We start from the raw sequence: 25,231 nt of genomic DNA on the forward strand, positions 1-25,231 counted from the left end.
CCGCTTCTTGTGGTCTGGGTGATGGCGGTGTGGTGATTTACCTCCTGCATTAGCTGGACTCTCTGCCTCTCCTGCTGCTCTCTCAGCCTCTCCCTCCTCTCTCTCTCCTGGAAACCTTCGCTGAAAGGGTTGTTGTCGTCAAACTTCACCTGCAGGTCACGGAGACAGAGGTGGCGACAGAAAGCTCACACTTTTATCAGTCTGTGACATGCTGTGTGTCTACAGGAATAACTCCACTCAAAGACATTTGAGACATTTATCCAAGTTTGAAGACAAGATAAAAATCAAGGACGAACGATACAGCAAATGACCGTTAATCAAAGATGAATTCCTCAATCATGTCACCTGTTTATTTCCGAAGTTAAAGGTCTTTAGTTTAATTCGGAGCTATTAAGTGGTTTCAATATGTATTGCCTCTGTCTATATCTTTTATAAGCGATGAATCGATTAACAGAAAATACTCAGCAGATTAACTGATGATGAAAATGATAGTCACTTGCAGTACAGACTATCAAAACCGTATCTGGGTGTCTGATCTTGAACCTCCTCTCACATGCCTGGAAAACAAGGCAAGACGGACAATTTAATCGCTCTTCACTTTGATTTGGGTAACGGGCAACAAACACGAAATCATCATCTCAGTACAAACCAGCAATCACTCTGTCCACTCACGTCACGTTAACCTGGTCTGAACCCACGGCAGCTGTCTGCTAAGATACAGATGCCAGGAGCCAGCTTTACACTGACGGAGTGACTGGCAACAGGGAAGGGTGGCAGTGGTTACAACTCAAGCCAAGGCAACAGGCAGTTAGTCCTCCGTTGTCCATACCACAAGTCAGTGTGTCATCAAAATGATTCTGAAGCTGTTATTTTAAGGTAAACAGTTGCATAATGTTGCTTTAATCTTTTTAAGTCATTTTTAAGTAAATGAAAAAGTCCTCTGGTGCCAGTTTCTCCAGTGTGTCAGGCTTTGAGTCTTGTTGGGTCTTGGACTGTTGGTCGGACTGAGATCATTTGAGAGGCGTTTCTCAGTGTTTTCTGACATTTTATTGACCAAACAATTAATTGATTAGCGGATAATGAAAATAACCATTATTTGCAGGCCAAGTATTATCCTCTGAAAAAATGGGTCTGATTCTGGATCTGGTTTAAATTCATTTGTGGTGTTTTGAAGGCCCTGCAGACTGTAGTAGAGCTCTAAGAGTAAAACATTAGTAAACTCCTCCAGTGTTAATGATCTGGTTGACTCCAGGTGTGTTACCTGAGGTGTGGGGGCGGCTCCGTCCCCTGACGCTCCGTTGGGCCCTCCTGCAGGGCCCCTGGGACCTGTACTGAAGCCCGCTGCTGGAGCAGCGAGGTTCGGCACCATGACCGGGGGCGTCTGCGTGTGCGGGGAAGCCGGTGGGGCTTTAGGCAGGGTGGGGGGCATCTGAGGGGGGAGATGAGGTGGCATCCTCTGCCCCATCGTCCCTGGAGCCCCGGCCCCTGCGGTCCAACCAGGAGGGATGTTAGGGACGCAGGCTGGGGAGGGGCCGCCCTGGTGGGGCTGCATGGGCACCATGGGCTGGGAGAGCAGGGTCTGGGGAACGGGGGGAGCTCCTGAAGGCATCATGGGGGGAGCAGCTGGTTGTTGCTGCTGCTGCTGCAGAGCTCTCTGCTGCTGCTGCTTGGTTCTGTAGTCCTCGATCAGCTCTGCATGGTCCTTCTGCTGTTTCCGGATCTGAACACACAAACCACACATCGCAGTCAGAACACCAACATCATTAATGTCCTGATGTTCAGGGTCTGACTGATGGAGCTTTAAACTATAACTCTGCTCATGTTCTCTGTGTTTCGCGGAGTTTACTTGTGGTGTTGGGTGGCGCAGCGTGTGACCGATGTGCGCGCAGAGACTCGTGCATTTTAGAGCTGTTTAGGAAACATCTACAGACTATAGGTAGGCACTGGCTGAACACTAGGAAGTTGAACACAGAGAAGCCTCTAGTCCCCACTCACTTACTGCAGCAAATACAGCACAGACAGGTGACGGGCCAAAAAGGAGTTGGTTTGAAAAGGGGGATATAAGGCGATTTAATGAAAGGTCTACCTCTTTAAACCCTTAGGTAAAACTAAGGGATTTTATCTACCTGGGCGGTTCAGGCTGCCCAAGTAGAACCTCTGTACGGGAAACGCTGTTTCATGTGCACAGTCAAGCACCGACTCTCTCGTACTAACAAGGAGTGTGTGTATCAAAGCCTGAAATATCTTATTCCTCTGAGCCACAGAGCTCCTCTGTTGTCCAAACACTATTAAAACACCTCAGTGATTTTGACTCAGTCCCACACACACCGTGCTGTTACGGCAAATACTCACCACAGCACCAAATGTGGATTACTCCGCCACTGAAAATAGTCCCCAACAAAGTCACTGTTTCCTCCTGTTTGTTTGATGAAAACTACAGTGAGCTACACTGTAGTTGGTTCACACAACAGCCAGCTCCTGTCACTCAATAGTTCAGTAATAAACCACGGACGTGACTGTTTCAGATGTAAGTTGGGCTGCATCTTTTTAAAAGGAGAGTTGTATATGGAATAATTAACACATCTAACACCACTGGCCTGAAGATTTATCATAAAGTTGATATATAATAAACGCCTGATGTGAGTGTTAAATGTTTGAGAAGGCTCATTTTAAAATCTGGAATTTATTTACTATTTCACCGTCTGCGTCGCCAATTTCTCCAAAAATGTCCATGTGCCTGGCTCCGAGTTTCTGTACAGGTCCAACACTCTCCGATGGAGTTCGCTGTTATGAATCCCAATTTTTCCGTGGGAAGTTGTGTGCGCATGTTTTATGGCCAGTTTTGTACGAATACGAGGGCTATAACCGAGGCCCCACTTGTGTTTCGTGTACCTGCTCCAGCTGTTTCTGGACCGCCCCCTGCTGCTCGGTGATGTAGCGGAGCTGGGTGGCGTCCTCCTCGGCGAAAGCTCGGCCGGCCTTCTTGGCCGTTCTCTGTTTGGCCGACAGAGCTTTCTTGGTCTTGCGGTGGGTGGCGATCTGGTCCTCCAGGAGGCGCTGCTGCATCTGCAGGAGCTGCTGCGTCTCCCCCAACCACTCCTCATACTGACGCCGCTGAGTCTCATCTGCAGAAAACATGACAGCTCTCATTTTATCTGGTTTAGATGTGGGCGACGTGGAAAAACTCGATCGCTGTATCATGCTGTATTTTAAAGTCTCCAGGGAACAACCGGCGTTTGTTGTCGCTGACTTCAGTGGTCAGAACGATGTCTGTGCAGAGTTTGTTTACACCTTCCTCTGCTGAAGGATGTCAGTTTCTCTCAGTTCACCTTAAATCTCAGTTTGATACCTGGACCTACCTGCAGGAGTTGTGACATCATTACTAGCCTGAAACCAAACAAGGCCCAGTATGACATTAACACTTAAAGCTTCCAGGTCACAAATACTGAGACTTTGCAGTGAAGGAGGAAACATTTTATGATGGAAAACCTGACCAACACAAAGAGGGTCATCTTCCAGTTTTAAAAAACACTGGGGCCATTTTTCACATTTTTTCCTGCCACTCAGGACCAACAACCTCCCACACCATATTCTGTATTTTTTATTAACTGTTTTAGCTCATTTCTTTCGTCCCTTATTGTTTTGTACATCACCGCGTATTTATAAATCTCTGTATTTACCATGTTACTATAGGATTTTATTTCATAGATGACCAGTTAACTTTTTGTAAGCATGTTCTGCTTGGAAACGCAAAGAAAAAAAACCTGACATATTTCTACAATCACATCACTCAACTAATTTAACTGTGAGTGGAAGATTTTTACAGAAACGACAGGAAGGAGAGAAAACCAAGAAAATAAGACAGTTTGTGAAAAAAGTAGGAGAGTGAGTGAATATGTTCGTCAGCCTTCACAGCTTTGATAACTGATCATTTCCGATAGATTTCAGATACTCACTGACAAAGCCCGGGCTGAAGCTGGGGGGGCTGGGTCGCACCAACTGAGGGTTCAACTTCCCGTCCTGACAGGAAGAGAAGACACTTCAAACCTCAGCAGATACAGGAGACATATTAGTTTTCCAGAGAGGAAGGAAACATTACAGACAAGATGAAGTGGACTCTTTAAGGTCCTGAACAAACACTGACACTTAACAGCCTGTACTGACTCTGCTCCACCCAAACATTTTATCAACTCTCATATTAAAGAGAACATTTCACTGTGTCTCTGAACGCTGCAGAAACAAAGTTCATTATTCTCATTATTACAAATGTTGGTGTGGTTCTACATACCTGTCCAACCAGGTGTGGAGGCTGAGGAGTCCCCTCTGGACCTGGGGCTCCTGGAGCTGGAGCCTGCTGGAACCTGACACTGAAACAAACACACACGCAGAAACTGTTCAAAGTAGAGTTGACAGTAAGTCTGTCAGTGTGTGTCACTTTGTCCTGTCCTTAAATTAACATTCCCGTCTCCAGGGTTTTCCTCCTGTTCATGCCTCATAATGAGCTTTCAGTGGAAGTGATGGGGGACAAAAGCCACAGTCCTCCTGCCGTGTACAGGTATACTCCAAAGTTTATCTGAGGTTGATTTGAGGCTTCCGCTGAGTTCGACAAATCACCTGTGTAGCTTCCAAAGTTACAAATTATTTACCCAGACAGTGTTTTCATGCCAAGCTGGAGCGGAGGGACAGTAACCAAAAAGACTTTCGTTCTAAAAACCTGACAACCCGTTACCCGGAGCTTCTGATAACCTGGGAAGGATGGGGATGTAAAACATTAAAAAGGCAACAGTGGGACAGATGTTGTCATGTCTAAAACGTGCCTTCCCTTGTTCTTCATTATCAAAAGTTTAAAAGTCCTCGTCCATGTTCACACAGAAGTGAAATGGTTACTGCTATGTAGCCTTCTTTTTAATGCTTAAAAAACTTCATGTAAACTTCACAAAACCATGGTTATTGGCTTAAATTGAAGAAGACCATTAAATCTATATGCATAAAGTACTTAATCTATATCTGCATGGCAATCTAAGACACTGAATATTTTCTGGATAAAAATAAGTTAAATTTAATATTTAATTGAATACATTCAGAGTGAGTTTTTTTGTTGTTGCTATAATAAATGATATTTTATAGGTGAAAGAAAATGTTCCAAAACATTTTAAATGTCTTTAAATGGCCTTTGAGGTACATATGGTTCACTTAGCTGTAATAAAAGTAGAAAGGGGGGGTTATTAATTATAAAACAGCAGCAGCACCTACAAAGCTCTAATTTCACATATCTGTAGCTTATTAAGATGTTAATAATTTGGAACCCTGCATTTGTACGATATCCAGCTTAGTTTTGAATAACGTCAACTTGTTTCACATGTGAACAAACTGTAGATGCCGGCAACCACACACTAGGGGGTGCTGCAGACATGGGTTAACAAAAACAGTGAGGGTTTTACTTTTATTTATGTACATGTTCATACTAGTGAGTAACCACAATCAAATAGAGGTCAAGTAAAGTTGTTCACCTCCTCCTCCACTAACCCAGTCTCCTCTCATCTCTTACTTTAACAAAACTCTCCACAACACAACAAAATAATCGATCGTCTGCTCCATCCAAGCCGTTGGAGGTCAGAGGGTCGTACCTGTTGATGACCATGGGGTTCAGTCCCAGGTTGCCCTGAGTCATCACCTTGTTGATGCCCTTGAGAGCCACCATCTTAGCCTTCATGATGGGGTCCGAGATGGAGTCAAAGTCTGCTGGACACACACACACGCACACACGCACACACACAGTGAAAAACGGTGCCTCAAAATAAAAGCATAAAATATCACAAAAAGACAATCATAAAAGAAATTTGAAAAGTAGAAAAACCAACAAAAATGTCAACAACAGTCAGGATTAAGGTCTGTCGGGGTCCAGGTCTTACCCATGTTGGGAAACAGAGTGTCTGAGGTGGACCTCTGTCTGATCAGGGACTGCATCTGTTTCTGCTGCTGCTGCTCCTGACGCTCCTGGTCCAGGAGGTCCTGCAGGAGGAGTGGCTGCTCCTCAAGGAGCAGAGGTCTGGGTTTGTTCTGGTTCTGGTTCTGGTTCTGGTTCTGCCCCTGGTTCTGGGGGAAGACAGCCTGGCCCTGGGTCTGGGTGGACGTTCCTGGATGTGGAGGCTGGGTCTGGGGGCTGAGGAGGAGGTGTGGTTGGGAGGATTCAAGGGACAGTGGGTGAGGCGGGGCAGTGGGGCCCTGAGGAGTCAGACTGGGGTGAGGAGACACCGGAAGACCCTGAGGTTGGGGGGTGAGGAGAGCCGAGGGGGAAGGGGAGGGTCCAAAGGGTCTCTGCTGCTGCTGGAAGACAGACTGTTGACCTGGAGACGAGAAGGAGACAGGAGAAGAATTCCTGGTTGAACCTCAGCTGCTCATCAGCTCAAGAAAAACAGATCAATAATTTATCAATAAAAAAAAAATCAATCAAGTAGAAATATAAGTTTTGTGGGGTCCGTTTACCTGCAGCCATGGGGGGGTGAACCCTGGGAGCCAGGCCTGATGATGGAGCCTGTTCCTGGGTCTGGAGAGCTGGCAAGGCCCCTGAACCAGAACCGGAGTCCTCCACTTTCTCCTGGAGGGAGAGAGAGAGAGAGGTAAAGATGTGAGGAAGTTATTTATTATTTCTTCTTCGTTTATCAAGTTATTGATGATTTGTTCATTCTGATATTGGTTAGTACTAGTAACTAAATGAGAGATGGTCCCACCTTGGTGAGGAGGGCAGAGGAACCGGTCTGGTTGGAGCCTGCTGCCTTGATCCCTGGAGCTCCTAGGGGTCCGGTGGGTTTGCTGGTGGCGACGACCCCAGGTTGTGTTGTAACGTGCTGGGCTGCGTCCCTGGCTTCCGTCTTGACACCGTCCTTCACTTCCTGTTTAACCTGGCCCACCAGGTGGGTGTGGCTATCAGTTTTTCTGGACCCACACGCTCCGTCCCTCCTCTCCCCGTCCTTTTCCTCCACTGGCTCCAGGTCCAGCTCCTCGTTGAACATGTCTTTCTTGTCCTCCAGGTTGAGCTCGGGGTCAGCATAGGCGATCAGGTCAAACTTCCCCGATAGCAGAAAGTCGTCAAGGTGGAGGTCGTTAGGCCCCAGATCCAGGTCCTCTTTACCTGAAGCAGAGATAGATCCACAAGAGTCAGACCAGATGAAGGACAGTTCTTGGACTTTCCCATTTTTCTGATAAACAGTCGGAGGAGCAATTTTTTTTTTAAATTGACGAGCAAATACAGATTCAACTTGTAGGATCAAAAGTAGAACGAAAGATTAACTGCAGCTGTCCAAACGGATGAAGACAGACGTTACAGATCTGAGACTGGTTTCACACTGCGACCTAAATTTTATGTCGTTTTAACCACAGGGAACCTGCATAGGTTTTCAAATCACATTTCATGCTTTTTACTAGCTTTTCAAGGCCTAAACAAAGAATACCCTCAACCAGGATAAACGAACGCACGTTAGGGCATATGGAGACACTGATCAATATCACTGTTGATGTGCATTGATAGAGATACATTATCAATGCTGATAGTGATGTATCTCCTGACTGACTTTATATTTACCTACACAAGATAAAATCCTGTGGGTTGGCGTGATTTCATCATCTCAAAGTATAGGACCTTTCATCTGAAAAATAAGTCTTTTTAAGATACTTTATGGCCTTAAATTTTGCAAATCAAATTCAAGAAACTTTGACTTTAAGCATCTGCAGATACCTTGAACAAAGTCACAAAACTTTGTTCAAAAACGTCGCCAAAATTAGACATTAACTCAGAGAGATGCTGAAATGCTGACACGTGCAAACAACCTCCTGATAATTTATCTGTTCTTCAAGCCAGCCGACATGTTAAGTTTGTCCTGAGGATGGCGCTAGATCAAACATCAGGGTGAGTCTAAACCTCACCCTTTTGGTCTGAAACTGAAGCTTATTCTTCTGAAGATCTGAGTACCAAGATGTGACTTGTGTATTCGTACCGTCTTCGGGGTCGAGGTTCAGGTTGAGGTCAACCAGATCTTTCACCTCCACATCCTCCAGATCCTTCACAGCCGAGTCCTCCCCCTCCAGGTGCTCCTCTATCCCATCAGCCCCTGGGAGAGTTGACTCGCCGCTCTGAGTCAGAGCCACTGTGTGACCGAGGTGCTGCTGGTCCTGTTGGTTCAGCTGCTCCACGCCTCCCACCATCACCATCTGCTGGCCCAGAGGCGTCTCACCCATCCTTGCCCCCTGACCGGGCCTGACCGGCGACAGCTGCGGGTCTCTGGGGTGCAGCAGCGAGGCCTCGGGGTCTGGGAGAGCGGCTAGGGGAAAGGGCAGCCTCAGGCGATTCTCGGGGGCCCGGTGTCGAAGCTCGATGTAGGGCTGTCCCATGATGCTATGCTGCTGGATGGGGAGGGAGCGTGGGAGGAATGGCTGGGGGACACCTGAGGGGGTAGAGAAAAGAATCAAATGTAGTTAAAGAGTGGCTTTTCTCATCGGCAGGAGCTCTCAGGAGATAATGTAAATATCTGAAGTAGAAGTAGAACTGGCCTGTAACTGTTAATGAAATAAGTTGTGTGGAGAGACTGTGCTTTACTTTAAGACTACGATATGATCAATGTGTGAAATACCGGAAAGAACTAACCATATATATAAATGCCTATAAGACGTTAACTATTACACGTCGTTGAAAGACCACGTTATTTCTGCTCCTTTGAACTGTTAGACCCCAGAGTTTTAGCCTTCCTGCTGAGACACCTGTCTGATTTCTGCAGACTTATTCATTTCCTGATCAATAAATCAATCAACTAATCAATGGTGCTTTCCCAACCTGGCATCATGTGTGGGTGAGCGTTGGGAGCAGTGAGGGGTCGGATGCTGCTCAACTCCCCGGGCATTGGCCCCCTCATCTGGACAGGTACCCTCTCCACCGCACTAAGCCCAGCTCCAGGCAACGAACCCTGGGGAGGACGCAAGAAGGAGTCCTGCAGGCCCGCTGGAGCTCCTGGGGGAACACCGAACCTGGAGGATGGGAGATATAAGTTCAACAGACCACATCATCAGATTAGGTAGGACCCGGTTGTGTTACTCCTCTCACCTCAGGACTGGTCCTCTGACACCCAGCTCTCTGGGGAGGCTCTGCCTGGGGAAGGAAGCCTCGCTGGTGATGAAGCCTCTCTGTTGCTCCCCTGGGAAACCTCCAGGGAACCTCGGAGCCGGAGCTACCGCTGGCCCAACAGGTCTCACTGTTCCAGGATAGGGAGGTGGGGGACGTCCAAACAGGTCTGCTGGAGGAGCGCTGGAGGTAGAGGAGTCCTCCTGGGACCAGTGACGGGGTGTCCCTGAACTAGAGGCAGGGCCTGGTGGAGCAGCAGGGGGTACACCTGTTCCAGAAGCTGGTTCTTGGAGACCCTTTTCCTGCCGTAATGCACTCTTCTGCTGCTGCTGCCTCAGGATGAGCTGCCGCAGCCGCTGACGCTGCAACGGAACAGATAGAGAACACAGTAGAACACAGAACTGAATACACAGAACAATCAGCTGAGAAATGAACCTCTCTGAATCCGAAAATACAAAAGAGGTGGGACCACCTGTCCTACCTGTCTCAGCTTCTCCTCAGAGTCACCAGGCTGAGGCAGCATGCTCATTGGCCCATCTAAAGAGGCCACCCCAAGCGCTGCCATTTCATTGGCTGCTGTCTTGTCCATTTGCGAAAGGCCTGGTGTCATGTGACCCTGCTCGAAGGGGTCGTGACCCGGAGTCTGACTGGCCAAACCAGAGAAACCGCCCTCCTCTGACATCCCGGGGTGCTTTGTGGTCTGGCTGCTGGGGGTTCTGGGAAATGAGTCCTGCTGTTGTTGCCTTCCTGGAGACTGCTGCAACTGAAGAGAGAAAAACATAAATAAAAAAAATAATTCCATTTACTCTTGTGAGCGACCCTCACTATGCTATGGCAGACACACACTGTTCATGAAATATGGGACAGTTAATGCTGTGTGAACACTGTTTTCTGTTACCTGGTGATGTGCTGGGGTGAAGGGCGCCGTCTCTCCAGACAGTCCTGAAGCCAGAGGGGATGACCCAGGTCCTGCTGGCTGAGGAGTGAAGCTCTCCATTGGGGCCTGGATGTAGGGCTCGGGGCCCTTCTGGGGCCGCGGTGTGGAAGGTTGCTGGGCGTAGGGGTCCGGCGAGGGTCTCGGTGTACCGACGGGCTGGGCGTAGGGGTCGGTGCCCCGCTGACTCCCTGGCGAGCGAGGGAAGCGCTCGGTGACAGAAGGGCGGGGTGTTCCTGGGTTGGAGGCGTAGGGGTCGAGGGTTGCGTGGGAAGGGGACGGCCGACGGTTGGCAGACTGCTGGTTATACTGGTCCAGCCGCAGTGCAGGTGGGGTGGTGAGGTACGTAGGGTCAGAGTGCGGGCGTGGTGTACCGGGGGTCTGAGGGTTGGTGTAGGGGTCAGGAGAGGGCCGGGAGGTCAAAGGCGACTGCTGGGTGAAGGGATCACTGATCTGCTGGCTGTAGTCAGGTCTGGGGGTGCCGGGCGTCTGGGCATAGGGGCTGCGGTGTGGGGACCCTAGCCCTGATAGCGGACTGGAGGGAAAGGGAGGGTCCTGCGACTGGGGGAGGGCAAAGCCCAGGTCTGTGGGTCTGGACGGGTCCCTCCTTCCTCCTCCTCCTGTGCTTCCAAACACCTCCTGCTGAAGCTGTTGCTGGGGCGGCATGGGGGCTTTAAACACCCCACCCTGGACCAGTTCACCAGCCCTACCATAAGATTCAGACACTGCTACACGGAGGTTACTGCTGTTATGAGGAGCCCTCTGGTAGGTCTCAGCTGCTCGGACACCAACGTGTCTGGCTGTGTGGTCGGGGGCTGAGCCAGAGGAGGGGCTCATCATACCTGCTCTGCTCTGCTGCAGTCCTGGGAGGAGAAAACAAGGAGGAAACGTCACTAGGAGTAAAAAAAATAAAGCAAAACAAAACAAAACAAAAAAAAACAGACACTGGAAGTTACCTGGTTGGGGTCCAAGGGCCCTGGACACGTCGGAGGTTTTAGAGTCAGGGGATGGTGCAGGGGAACTGAAAGCATCATGAGCCGGGGAGGCGCTGAGGGAGTTGCGACGCTGCAGCTGGGGGCTGGGGGACCGCCAGGCTGTGAGGAGGTGGGGCGAGGAGTCCCTGCTACCTTACTGTAAGGATCCCATGGCGAGGAGGGGCGAGAGGAGGGCGGGGAGAACATCTGTGGGGAGGATGGGGGCTGTTGGAGAGGGGAGGGGGGGTGAGGAGAGTGAGGAAGCGAGGAGAAGCCGGAAGGAGGAGGAGCTTGCGGTCTGAGGAAGACGTCGTCGGCCAGTCCTGAACTCTGGCCCCCCTGCAGGAGGAGGTGCTGCCTGCACTGACCCTCCCTGGATGCTGGGGGATGGAGGGGGGAGGCGTTGCCCCCGGCGGCCGGCTGCTGGGTGGGGTTCATCGGGCTGCGGCTGCCGGTTTCAGGGGACAGTCGTCCGGCCAGGCGCTGGCTGGCCAGCAGCTGCTGCTGCCGCTGCTGCTGCAGCTGCTCGTTCTTCACCTGCTCCAGCTTCTGCGTGGCCTCGATCTTGGCCAGCTGCTTACTCTTCTGGCGCATTTGCTGAGAGAAACACAAACACACACAGACAGAGAGAGAGAGAGAGAGGAGGAAAAAGAGGAGCACAGGAGGACAAAAACAGACAGTCACACATGTCAGTGTGATAATTGGTCTCTACAGGTGGAGTTTAAACATGATGACATGGCAGCTAGTAATGCTCGCTTTCCCTCTCTCTCTCTCTCTCTCTCTCGCTCTCTCAGTCAATGTGGAGAATCAGTGATGATGGAGTTTACAGTGTGCAGGGGGGGCAGCAGAAACCACATGACTGAAACACTTCCATCATTAATGATAGAGGAGGATTAAACATGTCAGACTCAATGTGTGGGATAGTAACTCAGACTGTGTGTACGGAGCTGCAGACAGAACGGCTTCAGTCCTCCTGCGGATCTGGTTCTGGGATGGTAGTTGGGATCTGTTTGAGCTGATCATTAGTCCTCCCTACTGACTGCTCTTTCCTGTCTGTCTCTCACCTGGTTCCTCAGACCTGCAGTGACACCTGCTCACAGTGAAGGCGGAGCTGCTGTCATCCTCCAGTAGACAGACCTCACACTGAAGGAGAAAACGCTCCAGATCGTGGTCCTGCTCTCAGACTGGGAGCCATCCTGGACTTTGTGTCGCATGGTCTCAGATTTCAGTAGATCACCTGCTTCTATCAGATTCTATTTTTTTGTCTTTAACTGTGGACACTGATGATGGTTGTTCCTACACTTTGGTTCAGAGAGAAATATGTGGACTGTCCTGACCGACATGAAATGTCCTTTAGATTTTAATGGTTCATGTTCTTTCCTCCAGCACCTCCCTCAGGACACAGTTGACCTGTTTAGCTCCATTACTGGTAAAACTGTAATAACAGTTAAATCCTCAGGATGTTGTTTGATCATACTGTGGCTGTAATAAAGACGGTAGCCTCTTGGGCAGTAGGAACTGGGCTGGCAAGATGATAAAAAAAAGATTTCAACAGCACAGAGATCTAACTTTTTCCTTCCTGAAAGATTCTAATACCTCAACTCAAGATATCTGTTGGCACAGAATAATGATCTGATACAGTTCTATTTTTCCCAGATTTAAAATCTACAAATCTCACTGTGTGGAGTTAATCGGGATCACTTTTATGCTTGGTAACATGAGCTCAGAGATGCTGTAGAGCTACAAACTGAGTTGGCAGCCGAATTAAAATACAGGTTCACATTTTTCTAAGTTTGTCTTAAAACAACATTCACTGGCCTATAGGTACATTGAAACAGTTTTTGTCACTTTAAGCGTTCCTCCTGTTCACACTGGCCCTGAAGAGATCCCTTCTCAGTGTGATTCCAGTGTGAGTGATGGAGGATAAAGTCCTGTTGATGTTATGAAGTTTATCTGAAGTTAATATGAGGCTTCAGCAGTCTGACTTGGACAAATTAACTGGACATCTTCCAAAGTGTCTTTTAACTGCAAAATGTCCTCTTCCTGTTACTATCCCTCCACCACAGCTCAAAGAGGAAACACAGAAAACAACACAAAATCACAGCCTACTTCTACAACTACTGTAACTGGCAGGACGTAACCAGCTAACACCGAGACCAGGACCTTGTTTACCGGAATACTCTGAGAGCTGCTCTCAGATCAGTGCGAGGTGGACGTTGAAGGACGGCAGCAGACCAACCTTCAGAGCGAGGCAGTTTCCCTTCAGAATAAAATCAGTCAGTTCTGAGACAGACTGAGGCCACGGACACCTACTCTGGGTCAACTCCCCTTCAACTCCTCTCAGACTGGAATGATTAGTTACGTTTGCTTTCATCAGTGATTTGTTAATTTCAAGCAGTCAGATCAAACCCTTTTCAAATATAAACCGTTCTTTGGCCCAGAGTTGATGACTGTGACCGATCCTGGTCCATGTGTCTGAAATCCCCTTTGGTCTGAGTCTGCGTCAGCTCGGTCTGACTTGAACACTTGTAGTTTTCAGTGTTTCCGTCCTGGAGGTCAGTAAGGTTTTGATTCTGATCTAAAATGGTTCTGATTCTGGGAGCGGCTGTTCGCAGCAGAGCTGCCATCCAACCATCAGTTAGGCAGTGAGATGACGAGTTTGGGATTAAACACATTCAAACTCACACCTGAGACTTTTAAAACGCTCAACTGCCAGTTTGAGAATTTTTGTTTTGCTGTCGTTTAATGAACATGACAATGATTTTGAAGCTCCTTTCTCATTTCTTAACAACAAGAGTCTAGCTCCTTTTGTGCAGCCTACAACGAGTAACTGATACTAAAATGATATCTTATGCATGACGTATTCCTTCTCATTAATGTTCATTACCAGTTACTTTTTCAACTGGATTGTCCATCTCCGTTTCCAAGGCGACATCTTCAAATGTCTTGTTTTGTCTGATCAACAGTTTAAAACCCAAAGAGATTCAGTTTGCTGTGACAGAAAATAAGAGGAAAACTGAAAACCCGACTCACTGGAGAAACTGTCACCAGAGAATAATGATGGTTCTGACTGATATTTGATTTTTGCTCAATATCTGTTGATTAAAAGTTATAAATATTGTTGATGGTTAATTTCCTCATTGGCAAAAATGCAGATTTTAATGACTTGCTGTGGTTGAGACTCTGGTTGCTTCAAGGATATTCAGGTCTGATTCTTTAAACCAGGTCAGAGGTTTGTCATCATGTTAAACTTGGCGATTCAGACGATACGCTGCAGCAGTACAAACTCATGTGGTCAGATGGCTGCTCTGCTGAAATCAGACTCAAACAGTAAGAAATGACATTTAAAACTGACTGTAAAATGTGTATAATTTATTTCTAGGTTGGTCTTTGTCGCCGGTCTTGGGTCAAATCAAACCTGATCAGTGTGAGTGTATCGATTAATTGATCAATATGGCAAAGCATGCAGTGAGATGCAGCTTAACTGTACAAAAACATTTTTACATAATGTTTGTTACCCAGCTGTAAACAGGCTGTAAACAAGCCGTAGACCTCCAGGTGATCAGAGTGAAAACTAAAGCGTGTGTGGACCAGCTAATCACTGACCCGGGACTGGAAGAGGATTTCCGAGGGTCACGGATCCAGGAAGCCTGCCTCGAACAGGTTCGCCTTGAGATCTTACCAGAGCCTCTTTGCCACCTCCTGCTACAGATGCCTGGTAGGGACAATCTTTATCTGTTGGTGATTTTAGGGCTTTGCTTTGGGGGAGATTTTCCTGCCTCTTCTTACCGGCTCCCCATCTGTCATTTACCTCTCCCTTTTCAATGACAATTACATCAGAAACATTAGTTGGAGTGAGTGAGGCTCAGCAGACATGCATATCACACTCATCACACATCATCTTCAGTGACACAATGACAACAGCTCCTCTCATGCCCCCTGTAAAAGTCACCTGGCCCCCATCACCCGCTCCTCCATCTTTCATCTGTGTCTGCAGCCCCCTGACATGCAGCCCGATGGGTACCATGGTTACTACTCAGAGCAGGAAACCAACACCATCCTGCCGCAGTGACAGAACTGCAGGTGAAAACATGTTGAATAAACCGTAGAAGACCACATTTGACAGGATGTCAGCGGTCCACATCACCGGCTACACACTGCGACCACACGTTTGGTCGAAGCTGAGTGAAGAGCTGAATCAGAAACTGCACTCAGAGAGGTGGAAGGTGACTGAGTACATTTAGGTACTTAAATTGTACCTTAAATACATTTTTGAGGTACTGGTACTAATTCCATTCATGCTGCTTAATACTTTGACTCCTCTACATTTATTTGATATCTTTAGTTTCTTTACAGATTCAGATTAATAATTCAACCAATTAAAAATCAACTAATAAACTTCGATATATTACCATAAATTAAACTAGCCAGCAGCATATAAACTCATTGAAATTAGCTCCACCTTTAAAGTGATGAACACATTACTGCATCAATAATCGTAACGCAGTAATATAACATCATTCATCATATACATCATTCTGAAATGGGCCACTCTGAATAATTAGTACTTGTAACAGTGTTTTTACACTGTGGTATTGCTACTTTATTCAAAATCTAAATGGAAAACCCTGCTCTGCTCCTGTGCTTTTGACTGATTCATTTCTCTTCTGTGCTTTTATTCTCTTTATTGAATTTGGGGCAACTTAATACTGTCAAGTCAGTTTTATTTATACCGCCCAATATAACAACCCACAAACTTGTCTCAAGGGGCTTTACATCTGTACAGTATCACAGCCACATCTCAGGTAAGAAGAAAACATAAACTGCAACTGTATTACTGGTCTCTCTCTCTCTGTCCATTTGTATAATGTTTTATCTGAATCTTGAATCTCTTGTTATTCTATTTTAATTCCATTTATTTACCTTTTTAAATGCTGGTCCAGTTTATTCGTTCACCTCATGTGAAGAACTTTGCATTGACTCTGTCAAAGTTCTGTTCAAATAAATTTGCCTTGCAGCAGATAAATCCAGTCATGATGGAGAAAGCAACAGGTTAACTCATCCTAACAGGTAAAACAAAAACTCCCATGTCAGCTTCTGACTCTGGTAAAATTGACTAAAAATGCTTCTGTTAAGGTACCTTATAATCACATATTTAAATATATTACACTGTAGAATAATAGGCTGATTTCAACATAAATATATTAGTATTACAAATGGCAAATGGACACAGACACACAGCAATACAGAGAAAAATGACTCAAACTATGACCTCTGAACAATCGAAAGAAAGTTTATTTTCTGAGATTAACTGGTTCAAAGGGACTAAAAAGTTGAGAGAAAAAGAGGGATCCGTCCTCTGGTGCTCTTCCTCAGGGTCCTCCCTTTGTCTCCTGTCATTTTTAATATATTCATCTATTTTTTTTTTTTTTTCTTTTCTGAACTGAATTCTATAAAGTCCTCTGATTCTGGGCTGTATAAAAAAAAAACTGACTTAACATTTTGTTTGTAGATGCTTTGTTTTCTGTCTCACAAAGACTGAGTTCAGCTTGTTTTTACAGGTTTTACGTTTGGTCCGTCGGAAGTGATTTTGGCAGATAAAAACATTTTAGAGACATAAAAAGAAGGCAATACAACCCGTCTGTTACAATTTTCTTTGTCGGGCAGCAGAAAAACTTGAAGTATGATTATTTCAAAATATAATCAGCATAATTTCAGATGAACATTGTTGAGTTTTGTTTAAATCCTGCGGTTTGTGACTGCAGTCTGGTGTTGATTTCTCTCTCTGGTTGTATTCAATGCGGGGATGATGTGTTAAATACAAAAACACTGAAACTCTGCTCACCTGTCTGAACTTCCACTCCTGCTCCTGCTCTGACTCTTTGGGCCTCAGCGGGTCCTTGAATGCCACCTCCGCCTCCATGGAAACGGGGTCATAAGGTCCTGGCGGCGGTGGCGGCTGCTGCTGCTGCTGCTGCGGCTGCTGCGGCTGCTGCGGCTGCTGCGGCTGCTGATGCTGCTGCGGCAGCTGCTGCGAGGGCAGGTGGCGTTTGAGCGGGTCGTTGGACATCTGTACCTTGTTGATACGCTGAGCCGCCCGGTTATCCCGAGCTTTTTGCTGCCGGAGAGAAAACACATTGTTCACACAGACTCAAAGACTGGAGACAGGACAGGACGCCATGCATTACGATATTTAAATAAAAAAACATGTTGGTTCCCGCTGTCATACTGCTGTTCCTTGGGCAGTTTGACCTAGGTGAAGCTGAGGTCTTCAGGAAAGTAGTAACAAGACTCAGGTCTTCCACTTCTCGCCTTCCCTGACCTACCTACCTCTGTTTTAATTCAGTGACTGAGGAGTACCTAACAATTATTAATCACTCCCTTCAACTCTACAGCATTTAAGACTGCATGTGTATAAGAAACAAGCAGTTTAGATTCATCAACACCCAGTGTGGTCACTGACGGTGATAATTTCTCCAAATACTCTCAACAACTTGTGGGGTTCCCCTAGGATCAATTTTAGGGCCACTACTTTTTAATGTGTAAATGTTCCCACTTGGTGGTGTCTTCAGGAGACAGAGTGTCTCTTTCCATAACTGTGCTGAGGACACTCAGCCTCGTCTCCTGATGACAACACCAGTGCTCTGTATATTCATGCTCGGTTTAGATGGATTTTATCTATCAGTGCCTGGAAACTTTTTACAACTCAACCAGAATAAAACTGAAATGTTAGTTATCGGTTCAGTTCAGAGGCTCAGAGGGAGAAAGTGGTACAAAATCAAAATTCTCCAGGACTTCCCATAAGTCAACAGTGAAGACACATCTGTGTCGTCCTTAGCTTAGAGCTCAATTTTAGGGCTCATGTGGGGAACGTCAACCAATGTCTTTATTATCATCTCCTTTCTTTTTTTTTTTGAATTTATATTTGTATCATGCAACCTAAAACAACCAAATTATAAACGTTACATTTTTAACTTGTGTACACCCATTATCTCCCGAACCATCATATCTCCATAGACAATAAGTGATACAAACAGTATTGAATGGCAAGTACATAAAAAAAAATTGAAGCATAAAATCAAAAGTAAATACATAGAAAAAAAACAATAATAAAAATTTTAAAAAAAGATGTGCATGCACAGACAGGTACAGTGAGTGTACACGATGGGCCTGATACAAGACACTAATTATATTATGTGTTGTTAATCAATTGGCGGTGATACTTTCTGTTGTAACCGGGCTTTAATCCTAAAACGTCGGACACAAAGATGATGATGAGTTGCAGCTCCACACACTCACCACATAGGGTGCTCTGTCCTGAGAGCTGGCTTTCCTCCACAGTTTGGCAATCTGCTTCACTCTGGTGGACCAGTCTGACACGCACACACACAGGCACAGGCACACGCACACAGGAAAGCAGTGATCACAGACTAACGCTAAACCAAAACACACTGAATCTGTCAGCGGTTGTTATTAGTTGTTCTATTTATTTCACACATTTAGTTATTTTTACAGCCGTTACTGTGCGAAGAGAGATGCATTAAGACAAGGGCCTTGACCCAGTGGACCCACATCATAACATTACAGCCTGTGAAACTGCTGAGAGGATGTCTCCAGCTGCAAACACTGGAGCCTTTATGAAGTAAAGGTTTGAGTCTGGGTTCCAGTTTAACAGATCCAGTGTTCAAACAACCATGGATGTGCTACAGACTCCACACTGCTTCTCTAGGCTCTGGAAAACTTTTAAAAGATGTGATGTGAGATTTTTTTCATTGCAGCACTGATGTTGGCCACTTTGTGTGTGTGTGTGTGTGTGTGTGTGTATGTATACCAGGATACTGCTCTCTCAGCTGAGGGAAGTTGGTGTTACAGTAGAGGACCGGAGCGACGGTGGCCAGCTCTCCCAGAGTTTCTTCTTTCTCCCACTTCAACATGCCCCTCTGAGCTGTTGACATCACATCCTGCTCACCCTCTCCTGCCGGTGCCTGATTGGCCGAGGCCAGCCCGGTGCCAGGGCCCGGGAGCAGAGCGGGGGCGGGGCCCTCAGGAGGGGGCATCCTAAAGCCTACTGGACCCTGGCCACCGCTGGGTATCATGGGATTGTTGGGAAAATGAGAAGCAGCTCCCATCAGGCCATTCATCAGCGGCAGACGTGGAAACACACCGGCTGCTCAGAGACAGAGAGATTTAACAATCAATCCTTCTGATCAGTTTTTTATTCAGAAAACTCTCGAATCATCTTCCTTCTGTTTCCTCTGTTTTCTCAACAGTAAACTCAGTGTCTGTCTTTTTTTGGACTGTTGGTCACACAAAACAAGACATCTGAAGACGTCACCTTAGACTGTGACCAACGGAGACGGACATTATTTACTATTTTCTGACCAAACATGGATTAATCCGCCGCTGAAAATAGTTCCCTACAAATGCACTGTTTCCTCCTGTTTGTTTGATGAGCAGCTGTTTTAGGAAACTACTGAGGCATTTTTAAACATGAACCTATACGATGTACTTGTGTTCTAAAGATTTACGTCTACAGTAGGAACCAATGGGCTCTGAGCTGAGAGCCACAGACAGCAGGTCAGGAAGTTTTTAGAGACGGACTAGCACATGGTTGGTTCGAGTCTTTTCGTGGGATTTGTTGAGCCTCTATAGTAACAGCCGACGTATACCTTAACGGGTAAGTTCACCTAAATCAGAGAACGTGTGTACCTGTGTGGTGCTGGTGTGTCTTGCTCCCAGCAGCAGTGTGTGTGTGTTGGCTCTGCTCAGGTTGGTTGTTGCTGTTTGGACTGAGAACAGCAGTGAACACCTCCTCCACGTCCTTCCCCTCCAGCTCTGCACAGACGCACCCACACACCCACACACCCACACACACACACACACACACACACACACACACACACACACACACACACACACACACAAACATACTTCTTATAAAGCAGCATTGAGACTAATCTGCACACAACTTTCATGCTGAGTTCCACTGCAGCACAGATTCACTGCATCAACTAACAGTTGAGTCAACCCAAGGGGTGAGGCAACACATCCTGCACTGGAGTCTTTTATCAGACTGACTCACCCCCCCCAAAAAAATGACAAATCTGTTGGAGACTGAACGCTACAGCTGCTTTACATCAGGTGAATTAAAACAAACCACAGTAGATGCAATATTACTCCCAATGTTTAGATTGTATTTGTTTCTATTTAAACTGTAGTTAAAGCTATTGGACAGTGTCTTTTGTTGTTGCCCATCTATGCTCTCAACAGCATCAATTATTTCCCGCAACCGCTCATCGGGAGGCGACTTTATTTTACAGGTGAGATGAGTGCGTTCAGTCTTACCTGGGATCTTGTACAGTTTACTGAGGATGGCACCTGAAACAGAACAAGACGCTACTGATCAGTCAGCTGCTGCTCATTCACTGTTGGATCTCTCCTATACAGTCTAAGGTGTTGTAATCTATATGTTATACATGACTTTTAAAAATCATTTATTTTACTGTAGTCCACAAGGAACAATGAAGTCTGATCAGATCTGATCCAGCAGTTTACACCTGGAACATCAGATTTTAGTTTTGCCTGTGAAGCTGCTCAAACAGTCTGGTTTGGTTTATTAACTGAGCTGTGACTGACTGACAAAAACAAATCAGATTCTTCTGGAGTTCAAACTATTAGTTAATCATCGACAGTAAATTTATCTGCAACAATTTTGATAATCAATAAATCCTATAATGAGCAGACTTCTAAAGGTTCTCTGGTTCCACTGCTTTCTTTTCCCTTCTGATACAGGAAACTAAAAAAGTTTTCAGACGGTTAAGGAGATGAGCATCACATCACCGAAGGACATTTTTCACTATTTGCTGACGTTTTACAGATTCATTGAGATGATAACTGTAAGATTCATCAATCTTCTTGAATATTTTGGAGCAGCCGATTACATGAGGTCAAACAGTGTAAAATGAATTGTGTTAGTTTATTAATTACAGTTTGTTCAGAATCTTTCATGTGGACAAAAGAAACAAACAAACTTCAAACATGATTAAGATACGAGAATGAGACCCCTGAGATTCAATAGTGGCATTATCTGCCGTAAGCATGTCTAATTATAGCTAACATACATTAGATAGACAATGTTAGAATGACAACAAAAACTTTAAACTCACCGTCAGTGACCATCTTGTCGAGCTCAGGGCTCAAGACGGCATCCAGGGGCTCCTCCTGCACCGCCCTCTGGCCACGCCCACCTCCTCCTGTCAGCTCAGAGGTCAAAGACGAGTCGTCAGCCATGGAGCTGATGTCCAGTCCGGCTGAGACACAGACAGACAGAAAGACAGTCAGGTTAAGTAATGTCCTGACTGAAAGCACAGACAGACTGAAAGTGAGCAGGAAGCTGCAGTAGAAGAAGAAGAGGAAGCAGTCGGATTAATCTGGAGGAGAAGAAAAAGAGGTAGCTGTCGCTGTAATCTGGAGGAGAAGAAGAAGAGGAAGCAGTCGGATTAATCTGGAGGAGAAGAAAAAGAGGTAGCTGTCGCTGTAATCTGGAGGAGAAGAAGAAGAGGAAGCAGTCGGATTAATCTGGAGGAGAAGAAGAAGAGGAAGCAGTCGGATTAATCTGGAGGAGAAGAAAAAGAGGTAGCTGTCGCTGTAATCTGGAGGAGAAGAAGAAGCTGCAGAAAACTGAGGAGTTAGTTTGTTATGAAAAGTTCAAAATCAGCTGTGTTGGATTTTAAATGCTGAATCAAACCACCTCAATGATTTATTCATCTACTTTTACAACATGACTTCTAATCAGGACTGCAACTACCAATTGTTTTCACTATTGATTAACCGGCAATTTGCTTTTCCATTGATCGATTTAAACAGTGAAAATTGTCCGTTATAATTTCGCACAGACCAAGCTGACATCTCCAAATGTCTTGTTTTCAAACAAAAGTCCAAACCCCAAAGATACTCAGTTTATTATCACGTATAACAAAGTAAAGAATCAAATCTTCAAGTTTGAGAAGCTGGAAACTGCAAGATTTTGACATATTTGCTTAAAAATGACAAAGAATTATCAGCTTATCAATGTAGCTGCAGATAATTTTCTGTTGACTGACTAATCGAGTAATCGACTAATTGTTACAGTTCTAATTTCTATTGCTGCTGGTAACACTAATCACTGTGGTGTGCCACAGGGCTCCGGTTTAGGTCTTCTATTTGTTTCTATTTATTTATTTACTCTTGACAACATCATTCACAAATAAAATATTAACTTAATTTTTTATGCAGATGACTCCCAGCTGTACGTACCAGTCTACTCATCACTTACTACCTGAACAAGATTAAAAGAATAGTTCAACATTCAGTGAAATCATCTTCCTTCTTCCTTCCTTGTTCAGATTTATACCACTCTCATATCTGTATTGTTATCTTAGCTTAGCATAAAGACTAGAGAGGGGAAACAGCTGGTCTGGCTCTGTCCAAAGATAACAAAAATCAACTAACCAACCCCTCTAAAAATCACCTTTATAAAAAAAGCATACAATATTCGGCCTGGTGTTTGAAGCATAAGAACTTCAATTGGAGCATTTCAGCTTCCCAAGAGAGACAGCAGAGTTCAAAGCAGACTCCAAAGCTCTACAGGAGGAGGAAGAAAAAGCAGATAAAGAGGAGGAGGAGGAGGAGGAGGTCGTGCTGTGGAGTCTTACCAAATGGAGAGGGGGAGCGCTCCACCTGGAACTGACCTGAAAACACATACACACAGTTATCGTCTCTACAGACATCTTAAGTTTTAAACTCCATCAATGCTGCAGCCCGTGAGACAACACTCTTCTTCTTCTTCGGTGTCAATATTTAGTTCTCCAGCAGCGACAGCGCTCCCTCTGTGGACCAGCTGACAAATATTACAGAGCACTCTTCCTCTTTCCATAACAGTGCTGTCTGTCTGTCGGTCAACAAACAGCTCCATCGCTAACTGCAACTGAAACAACAACAGGCCTCTCTCCGGCTGCGTTCCTGTTTGTTCTTGGGAAACGCCATCAATTAGCATCCACATCTAAACGAGTTCAGTCCAAATGACCTGAAGAGGTCTCACTCTGTCTCTTTTATCAGGATAATTAGGAGCTGACAGTGAGTGAAAGCTTTTCAGGTGACATAGTAAAAGTTTAGATTTTGAATGTGTGGTCAGATTATTAACAACGTGTCTTTGGAAATTCACTCCGAAGTGTTTGGAGATGCGAGGACCGACCGCTCATCTTAGCAGCTAACAGCGTGACTCCTGAGCTTTCATTCAGAGTTCATGGTCATCACCCTGTGGAGAACAGTATGATGCCTCTGTAGAGTTTGAAGCAGAAGATAGAAAAACCTCTGGTAGATGAAGTTTGGTGTCAGTGTAAATTTAATATTTAGTTTGAAGGTAAAAAGTGAAGTTGCCTCTGTTGACCTTTGGGTCCTTTTATTTATAAACACATTTAAATAAAACTCAATAAATATATACAAATGAAAATGAACAGAGGCAGTGCGACCTGTATTAATGTATTGACATTAGATGATAAGATATCAATTGTATCTTCTGATTGCATTTCACTGTTAATCAGGGTTTTTTTTCCTGTTACTGGAGCTTTGAGGGTTGAGATTATATTGTCACAGCCAGGTACATGTGAGTTGAAGTGTAATCACTAGAGCTGAGCTGCTGGTGTTAAGAAGACCTCTGCTTTTCTTAATGTAAATAGTCCTCTGGACTCCTGAGACACACACCTGTATGAACAACACAGAGCAACATGACAAGGAGGAGAAAACAAAAAGAAACAGCATGAAGAAGCAGTGAGGGGATGATGGGTGTGTACCTGTGTGTCCTGTTGCCAGTATGTGAGGATCAGTGTTGAGAACATCAGACAGATCCACTAGAGCTTCCTCCGACGTGGCTGGATGGTAACACACACACGCAAACACATGCACGCACACATCATGACAGAACACACGATTCACCATGTGTATCAAACACAAATGAAAGATGAAGATCTGCTGATATGATTAAAAAAAAAAAAAAACTTCAATAAAGAAAAAAATGACTCACGCAGTGTTCCATGTTTCTTGCTGGTTGCCATGGCAATTACGGGCAACCCTGAGGGGGAGGGGCCATGTAAACCAGGGACTGGGCCTTTCACATTACTCGTTGCTGCTCCTGATTGACTGCTTCCTGGCGTCTCAAGCCCCGCCTTCCTGTCCACCTGCCGGCTCCGGTCCAGAAGATCTCGACCGAAGAACGCCTCCTGAATGAGGACAGTGAAACCCAATCAGAGCCCTGGCATTTACTGGCTGTGTGTGTTTGTGTGTATGTGTGTGTGCGCGTGCGTGCGTTACCTGGAGATAAGATGGGAAAGCCTCCTCCAGCTTCGTCTTCTTCTTCCTATACCTCTTCTTCACCTTCTCCATTACCTGGTCCGCAGGGGGCGCAGTCTCCATGGCAACATCAGCATCAAACAGGCCTGACACATGCACACGATAAAAATATTCATCTTTAGTCTATAAACTGTGTGTTCGTTAGTCTGATGTCTCCATATCAGTCACAGCTGTGTTTTTCATACTGCGAGCTCTGACATCATCGTGAACTAATAAACAAGGTGCCGGTAAAGGTGTCTCACCTTCGTCTCGGCCCAGCAGCGTCTCTGCTGAATCTTTTCTGCACAGTTTGATTCTACTTGGACCGGCCTTCGCTCCACGCTGACGCACCATGAACCCCCCGATACCTGAGACGCAGAGAGACATAGAGATGAAGACAGGTAGCTGGGGCTGAGCTGAACTAATCCGCTTCCTGTAGTCTGTCATGTTCATAGGGGCTCTTGTTTTGATGTTGTGAATCGCCGAATGTGATCTGGTTTCAGAACCGGTTACTGAAACATGGTCTGACCTGTGCACGGTCCCGACTGAACAGAAAAACAGCTCATCAGCTCAACATTATTCTTACTACATAACAAATCAGACCCACTGTCAGGATTCACAACCTTTCCAGGACCTGACCACAGTCCGAAACCCTCCTCACCAGGCCTGTACGGTTTCCTCTTCCTCTTCTTGTTGCCATCAGTAACCTCAGGCTCCTTGGTGACATCATTGTTGTGGGCGTGGTCTCGCTCGGGGCTGGAGTCGGATTTCATCTCACACTCCAAATCCCCTAAAGAAGAGAGAGAGATTCATTATTTTTATTAACATCATCATCATCATTATCAT

General features: G+C 45.8%; 1 protein-coding gene across 1 annotated transcript in view; it reads right to left on the minus strand.

The window, feature by feature from the left end:
- Nucleotides 1-25,231, minus strand: part of LOC120789866 (histone-lysine N-methyltransferase 2C-like) — a 78,830-nt gene that overhangs the window by 20,706 nt on the left and 32,893 nt on the right. Inside the window, 29 exon segments of the mRNA XM_040126956.1 lie at nt 42-149; nt 1,262-1,720; nt 2,893-3,125; nt 3,957-4,020; nt 4,289-4,367; nt 5,628-5,742; nt 5,913-6,347; nt 6,487-6,598; nt 6,732-7,132; nt 7,995-8,441; nt 8,828-9,018; nt 9,095-9,474; nt 9,594-9,875; nt 10,011-10,909; nt 11,003-11,114; nt 11,117-11,617; nt 14,703-14,837; nt 16,866-17,138; nt 18,320-18,393; nt 18,852-19,187; nt 19,730-19,855; nt 20,366-20,398; nt 21,187-21,330; nt 22,714-22,749; nt 23,851-23,928; nt 24,081-24,276; nt 24,368-24,492; nt 24,649-24,753; nt 25,047-25,175. Of these exon segments, the coding sequence (XP_039982890.1) occupies nt 42-149; nt 1,262-1,720; nt 2,893-3,125; nt 3,957-4,020; nt 4,289-4,367; nt 5,628-5,742; nt 5,913-6,347; nt 6,487-6,598; nt 6,732-7,132; nt 7,995-8,441; nt 8,828-9,018; nt 9,095-9,474; nt 9,594-9,875; nt 10,011-10,909; nt 11,003-11,114; nt 11,117-11,617; nt 14,703-14,837; nt 16,866-17,138; nt 18,320-18,393; nt 18,852-19,187; nt 19,730-19,855; nt 20,366-20,398; nt 21,187-21,330; nt 22,714-22,749; nt 23,851-23,928; nt 24,081-24,276; nt 24,368-24,492; nt 24,649-24,753; nt 25,047-25,175 (6,608 nt within the window).

The sequence above is a fragment of the Xiphias gladius genome, chromosome 5 (genome assembly GCF_016859285.1).
Source record: "Xiphias gladius isolate SHS-SW01 ecotype Sanya breed wild chromosome 5, ASM1685928v1, whole genome shotgun sequence".
Taxonomy (NCBI): Eukaryota; Metazoa; Chordata; class Actinopteri; order Istiophoriformes; family Xiphiidae; genus Xiphias; species Xiphias gladius.